The 8089-nt window shown below is 45.7% G+C and overlaps 1 protein-coding gene across 1 annotated transcript; it reads right to left on the reverse strand.

Annotated features, from left to right (window-relative positions):
• Positions 1 to 1213: 1213 nt before the first annotated feature.
• On the reverse strand, positions 1214 to 7508 carry HO133_003951 (uncharacterized protein; the record flags this gene model as incomplete). The annotated part of the gene is made up of 5 exons (XM_037294872.1): positions 1214 to 6455; positions 6526 to 6736; positions 6787 to 6961; positions 7013 to 7309; positions 7485 to 7508. The coding sequence occupies 5 exons, from the start codon at positions 7506 to 7508 to the stop codon at positions 1214 to 1216; spliced, it is 5949 nt and encodes a 1982-aa protein (XP_037148919.1).
• Positions 7509 to 8089: the final 581 nt, after the last annotated feature.

The following is an 8089-nucleotide window of genomic DNA, read 5'->3' on the forward strand; positions in this document are numbered from 1 at the left end:
TAATTATAAGAGAGAGTTAAATATTATAATAATATTAAATTATAACGCCTTTATAAATACTTAAATATATTATTAAAAATAATAAATAAATAAACTTCTAATTATTTAAAGATTTATATAAATTTATATAATAATTTAAATTATAAAAGCTTATATAATATTAAATATAAAGTAAATTTAAAATTAAGACGAATTTTCTATCGATAATTAATACTTTCTAAATTAAAATAATATAAAAAAAAAAAAATTTATCTTTTATAAAGTGTATAGTTCTTTATAATCGTTTAAGAATCTATAAATCTAAATTAAACTTAATCTACTTATACTTTATTAGAAAGATATATTTATAATATAATATAATAGCGATTATAGCTTAATAGCCTAATAATATAACTATAAAGATTATTATAACGAAGATCTTATTATTAAAGAAGTTTATAATATATATATATAGTAAAAAAAGATATATATATATATATTTAAAGAGATTTATAACTCTTCGATAAAGGTTTTATTAAAGTTCATAATATTACTTAATCGAGTTAGCGATAGAAGGATAAGACTATTTCCATTTTAAATTATTTCTTTTAAAAAAACTGCTAAACCTCTCTAGTGTTAAGCTGTCAATACCGGTCTCTGCAGAACCGCCCCAACCGAAGTATTTGGAACTTCAACTATGAAAGCAGTCAAATCCGTTTTTTTCCTTGCTTTTTTATTGTGTAGAATTGATTTGATCCTCAACGACTCCAATACAATCTAGAAAAGAAGCCTCACATCTTTGCAGATACTAGCCAGGAAAGTCTGATATGCGACATCCTCCCGGGGTACAAACTTGGACAAGCTTCGATGGCTTGCATCCACGGGAACAGAAGTGATAGAAGCATTTGGTGCCTGTTCTCAAGCACGATGTGCCTATACCATCGCATGCAGTCTTTCCGTCTCGCCAGCCGGACATCCTCGACGTAGATTGGCTGCGATGAAAAGAGCTGTATATTGGATTAGCATGCACATAATCTTGAAAGAGAAATGGAAGTTTTGTATCACCAGGATGCGCTGAAGCTTGTGGTTGGAAACTTGCAATATGGAATCAAGGTTGTACTGCGGTATTACATGACAAGCATGACAAAAAAGAATGTCAGGATCCAGGTGAGAAAATGAAAGGCAAAAGCACCCCACTATCTATCATTTCCTTTCTAAGAAATCAGCAAAGCCGTCAGTGTTTCGCCAAGACCATAACCTGCTGCGATCGTGTACTTGTGCACTGCTTTTCTCGGATTCGCTCCGGTTTTACTCGTTTAAATGCTTTTGGAATCCTGCTGGTCGAGAGGTACAGACGAGCCCAATTATGTACCGTAATCAGTGACGTCGGAGTTCCCACTTTCCCATACAGAATCAGCCCCGGCTTGCCGATTAGGTAACTTTCCTCATGTCTCAATGCCCATGACTTAACCGAGACCGCAGATACTTTTCTATTGTCGATGAAGAGAGAGACAGCAGTATTGAGCACGGCGGTGGTGTTCTGCCAACGTGCTGACTCACTCTTTTGACACTTGCACTCGTCCGTCTCCAGACACAGTGGGGTCACATAAGCAAACGTCGCGCAATGTGCAGAGTCGGCTAGCATTAGTGCCCAGGAGTTGGTCTTTCTACAAGGAATCTTGAAGCACCCGAGTGGGTTGCCTTTTTGGGGCCAAGCAACGACAAGGTTTTTATTAGAGCGATCGATCCCAGTGTCTTGAATCGTTAGCAAGACGTAGCGGATGATGTGCATGGCATCGCCTTGTAAACGACGGGGCAAGCCGTCGAACCAATCTCTGAAATGGTCTCCTTTCAAAGCCTCGGCCATGTTGTGCCGCACCTGCAAGCTATTCCAACCAGGCAATTTCTGGACAAGTGCATCCATGAGGATTGGTGCCACATCGGCAAGTAGATTGCAAAGCGAAACTCTCCGCGCGGCGCCAGTGCAACAGCTGATCTGGAGTCCCCAGTCAGACTGGAGAAATGGGAGTGTGATATCGGGCCCCAGATGGATATGTTTGAGAGTCGTGCCTGGTTGTCTGACCCAGGTGACGTTGATTGCGGCAACAAGGTATTTCCCACCCTGAATCCCCGCTTGTTTCGAGTAGACTTTCCAATAATCCTCTTCCGCACCCAAAGTCTCCATCTGCTCCTGCGCAAGCAGCCAGCTCTGATCCTCATCCACAGGACACCCGGCGTTGACCGTTGTAGTACCAATCAATGCTTTCGAACGCAAGTGAAAAGACTTCTTGAGATCCACTGGTTCGTCTATTCTGCTCCAGTGAAGTCTCAGAATGGGATTCTCATGATCTGTTGATTTTTCAAATTCGTCGGTGGAGCTGATGAGGCCATCACCTATCTCCACTGCATTGATAGTGTGCTTATCCGGTCTTCCACCATGAGTAACAAGCCTCCTCACGTCCCAAGTGTCTGCGAGATCCTCGGGGGAAGCTAGCAGGTCGTAGGCTCTCTGAGCACTCTCCGCTTCTGAGCAACGGCGCGATCCAAAAACAGCAACCAGATCTCCAGTCACCCCAGCCATGCATGTAAGCTGAGACAAAGATACATATATATGTGCCTTCTCCGAATCCAAGGGAGGTGGTTGGGCACCAAAAAGGCCGATTCGAAGTAGCGGATGCACCAAGAAGAAAGGATGCACAGCACCCGTGTGGGCCTGACTATACAAGTAAAGCCCAAGGCTCAAGATCTGAACAGCCAAAGATACAGTATGGAAGCACTTCTCGAAATCCAATTCACCCTCCCGATCATGTATTCTCGTGTCGCATACAGTCTTGATTATGATATCTGCTGTGCGGTTGAGTTCGGGCAAGCACTTCGGAACAATACCGGGACTTTCCCAGTTGTGTAGGAGTAGCCGCGTCTGCACGAGGAGGTTGAAAGCATGTTCAAAACTGACTTGAGAGAGTTCGATTGCCGGGAAGTCGTGTCCGAAAGCGTAATGCAACAGAGTGAAAGAATTACAGCACAACTCTTTCTTTCTCAGATATGACACGATTCCGCAGAATTTCTGTAGCGCTCCACATACGCGTGATACCATGTCAAAATGAGAACCAGCAATGAAATAGGTAATCGAGGCCACGGACTGAGCGTCACCAGCAAAAGTGACATCGCCAGTCCAATCTTCGAGCTTGCGAGATTTTGGGACTACTCCTGCAATACCACATTGCTCAGCTATCCATCTCTTCACATCCTCAGCATTCTCGTAGTCGGTCATGATCAATCTTGGCGCGGAACTGATTTCCTTAACTCCTTGGTGGACGCAGTTTGGTCGATGAAGATCTTGAAAACCGAGGACTTCTCGTGGCTCTGGGGCGTGGAAAAAGATCCATGGCGTTTTGTTGAAGTCGTCCAAAAGGAGTTCCGCGATGTCGTAAGAGCCATAGCCGAGGCTTTTCAGCTCTTCGAGCCAGTCGTACTCGTCCTTTGCTACTGCCTCGAAATGCCTCTCGATCACGCCGCGTACAGCGTTCACATTACCGAGACTTAGCGCATAGCGGAGCGTACGCGGAGAGTATCGCCGGCCGATGAAGCTTCGAAGATTGTCTCTATACTTGGAGAATGAAACATGATTTAGGAGTAATTGCACTAATCTGTCAACTTCCGTGACATTGGTTTCATCGAATGAATCGGAAGTGTCTCGGTCGCAACCATCACTGTCGTCACTAGAAACATCGTCCAAAGAAGTTGGTTCTTCAAGCTCATTGTTCAACAAGCCGGTGAGTTCGCCGGCTGGGTTGCCAGGTAGTTGGAATCGACTGAGTTGCAAAGGTTCCCCTAGTGTCTGCTTTGCTGCTTGTTGGGTCGTAGTATCGATTGAATTTCTGTTACAAATCTTCTCTGCTATCATTCTTCGTTGTGATACTCCACAGAGATATCTAATTGCCTGGTGGTGCTCTGATGTCGTAATACGTACGTCCTTGAAATAGGCCTTCAATAGGCGCATGTGACTTCGGACAAATCTTCGTCGGCTCATGATCAACAGTGAATCCTCATAAGAAAGGAGGAGATTCAGATCATCTTCAAATGCTACAGCGAGACGCTCGGCAACACTCACTCGATCGGACCCGGAAGACGTTTGGGTCGAGATAGTTGGATCTTTGGAAACGTTGGACAATTTAGAGCCAATTGTTTCGTCGTCAGATGAGTTGCTGTATGTATCGGAAGCAGAGCCTACGTCTAGGTTCCGTATTGGATTTAGTGTGCCATGATCGCCCGCAGTACTATCTTTTGTTTGCAACAAAAACTCCCTCAGCTCTGCCGCTGCGGGGCGGCGGTCAGTACTCTCGTAGGCAGTGGCAAGGTCAGCTATTACGATCAACGTGTCTGGATGTTCAGGACCAAGTTGCTGTTTAGATAGCAGTAGCAATTCCTCTCTCAGCTGGATAGCGTTTTGGTAAAAACCAATCTTCTCGTTGGATGCGGCAAGCCCAGCCATTATTCTCAGAGTAGCCGGATGGTCAGTGCCCAATTGTCTTGCTCTTAGTTTCAGCAGTTGTTCCCTCAATCTCAGGGCATCTCGGTGCCGATTGGTGGTGTCGTAGGCCTTCGCAAGAGTATCTGCTGCTTGGAGCGTATCTGGATGATCATTGCCGAGGAGACCCCTCCTCAGGTCGAGTACTCGCTCTGCTAGAGCTGCTGCTTCTTCGTGTTTTCCGAGCTTACTATAGCTGACCAGTAGATTGTGCATTGAAGTTGCAGAGTCGGGATGTCTGTCGCCTAAGACACGCAAACTGACTTCCAAAGCCTTTTTATGCAGCTCGGCTGCCATGTGATCCTGGCCAAGCTCGCCGTAAGTGACGGCAAGGTCTCTCATCGAGTTCAAGGTTTCCGGATGTCCCTCGCCGAAGGTCTGTCGTCTCCGCGAGAACACTCTTTGCTCTAGGTTCAATGCTTCCTTGTATCGACCAAGCCCACGGTAACAGCTGGCAACATGGGTCATAGTCGTGAGCCTTTCAATGTGCGCTTCTTCAAAGATCAGCCCCTTTACAGCCATTACCTCTTCCATCAATAACACCCCGTCTTGCAGTTGGCCTAGCATGTTGTAGCTAGTTGCTAGGCACTCCAAAGACTCCCAAATCTCGGGGTGCTCGTAACTGAAAAGTTTCTTTCGCGATTCCAAAACTTGTGTGTCTAGTGCGACCGCTTCCTGGGGGCGCTGAAGCTCACGCAAACAGCGTCCCACACGATTCATTGATCTCAAGGTATCTGGATGCTCACTCCCAAGAAGTCTGCTCCTCAGCTCCATCGCTGTCAGTTCGAATTCCAGAGCCCTCTCGCGTTGCCCGCCGTTGCGAAACGCCATTGAAAACGAGCTCAAGGCCTCTGGCCATTTCCCGAAGCTAATGTCGCTGGCGAAATCATTGTTATGACGGCGTAAAAGGAAGCTAATTTGTGACAGGAGTTCTTCTTGGAAGCCGTAATCCAGTTCTTCAAAATTTGCGCTCGTAGCAGAAGCTAGAGTCGAGGCGGTGATGAATGATAATTTGGACGAATCCTCTTCGTTCCGGCGACGAGTTACATAATCGCGAAAAGGAGGGTGCATGGAAACTTTCTTGGTATTTCGATCTTGTTGTAGCAGCGAGAATGATGCCAATAGTTTGAGAGCTTCCTGTAGCCTAGATGGTTGCCACTCCGTGCTTGTCGGATTGTAGAGCACACGTAGCTGATACCTCGGAAATCGAGAGGGCTTTTCGAGCATCATAAAGTTATTCCAAGCCTGCTTGAGAAGCTCCTCTGCATCGACTTCATCACAGGAGATGAAGCTGAAGAAATCGAAGAGTTCAATAGCGTCACGAGAGACCTCAGTACCTAGTCTTTCTATATGTTCGAAAGAGATCTCCCACGCTGGAAGTAGCGTAGAATCGGGATAGTTGTTGCTCCGCTCTTGGATGACATGTAGACGATGCTGTTTTCGATGATAAGATTCGTAGTACTCTTCCATCGTGGAGGTACTATTTCTTATGTAGGCACCAGCAAGACATATTGTCAAGGGATGGCACAGCATCAGCACTATCTTTTCTAGCCATAGCATCTCCACTCTCGATAATACGTCGCGTAACCCCGCCGTGTCATCGGAGGGAACGAATCTGCCCGCAGTCCGATGGAAAAGTTCCACGGCATCTCGGATGTCCATATACCTGACCTTGTATGAGCCGACCGTTTCGTGTATTTTACTTTGATAATTCCGGCTGCTGATAAGAATCGATCCTTGATTGCCGGCGGGGAGAAATTTTGACAAGCCTATGGAAGGATCATCAAAGTTGTCGATGATCAGGAGCCAACACTCTGCTGCGTTTGATAATTGTCGCTTTACTGCTCCAATGTCTCTTTCGAGTCCGAACGCTCGAGCGATGTCAAAGAATGATTGTTGAATGCTTGCTTCGGTGGAACCATTTATCCAAAAGACACCCCAAAAGCTGCAGATTTTTAGCACAACATGCTCATCGATTGTGAAGTATAGGACAAGCATTCCAGCTCATGGCTTACCTTTCACGCCAGTCCTGAGCAAATTTAAGGCAGGCCTGGGTCTTCCCTATACCACCCACCCCCAACAAAACGAAGATCTTATTGAAGTCCTCTGTCCTCCCTGAGGGGAGACATTTTTCTTTGAGCATTGCTCCAAGATATGCTTTACCTGTGTACTCTTCTGTGGGGTGGAAAGGGACTACATAGTATTGATTGCCATTCGTGTTCTTCCCTGAGACTCGGTGTCAACAAGACCCTGTCATTTCTGATCCTAGTACTTACGAGTCACTTTGTGCATAACGGCTTGGGTTTCAGGAATACTGGTGATGCTTTTCAGGAGTTTCTGATATGTGTAATCCTCCCGAGATGCAAATTTGCACATGTTTTGATGGTCTGTGTTCACGGCTACTTGAGACTCCCACGTCACATCCAGGACAGCAGAGTGCTTTTCAACAATCTAACAAACGTCAGTCCAAAGATCCTGTTATCTGCCGCTAAGATTAATTACCAATGCTGATGACGACGAAGGTAGCTTGGTTTCCCGCGTTTCATAAAAGCTGACCACTTTGTATTTTGAGATCTGTTGTCCAAACTCCGAGTGCAATCTTGCGATAGTGTCACTTCCTTCCTGCAACGCACTTACAATGCGAGTTGTTTCCTTTGGCAGTATCTGTGTCAAAGAGCCGACAACATCTGTAAAGTTGCTTCGCTCAATGCCTCTCTGCGGTGTTCCGAAGAATAGGATCGCAGTCGTGCACTTGGCGATCTCGTGAAACACACTTTCGTTGTGGGCATATAAGAGAGCCTACATGATCAGCAACTTTTCGGGATCTATGCTAGAACCACATTCGAGTACGGCGCTCTCACCTGCTCTATAATTAGTCCTCCAAGAGAGTGGCCCACAAATATGATGGGTCGTTCCTGCTCCTAGAGCAATGCACATTAGAGCGTACCAAAGAGTATCAAGGCCTTTTGCTTACAAAGGGGTGCTTTCGCTTATCCATTAAGCTGGTTAGCAAGGACTTTGCAACGTCAACGAGACTTGTTGTATCCTTGGAAAGCAAATTCCAGTCGTGCTCAACCGTCATGATCCGAGCATGTGGTAAGTCTAATGGCAGGAAATCCTTTAGCCATGATACCTTTTCGGTGTCTCCGGATTTGACGGTATTCGAAGGGACCGCTTCCTTCAAGCTGAAGGATGTCGATTCGGTAGACTTCGCTGCACATGACCAAGTGTCGAAGGAACTCGCTCCGAGGCCATGAACAGCCACGATACTACAGAAATATGTGAATCTTAGCGATACATTATTGCCATAATAAAGAAGCAAGGTCTAGGGGCTTCCATGTTTGTACTGATGACTTCAGCATCCGACAAACTGTATCGCAACTCTTCGTCGAGACCAGACTAATGATGACGTTGTCAAGTAAAGCCGGAACCTTCAGCGTCTATGTTCCATCGGCGCGATGCTCAAGGTTCCGAACGCCTTGAATATCAACTTGTTTCTAAACAACGAAGCATGCGATGGAATCCGTTTTGCCATTTCTGCCGCACAAAACGCAATGCAATAGATACAAATGTGAAGGA

This window comes from Letharia lupina (genome assembly GCF_014066315.1).
Source record: "Letharia lupina isolate WasteWater1 chromosome Unknown contig_19, whole genome shotgun sequence".
Lineage (NCBI taxonomy): Eukaryota > Fungi > Ascomycota > Lecanoromycetes > Lecanorales > Parmeliaceae > Letharia > Letharia lupina.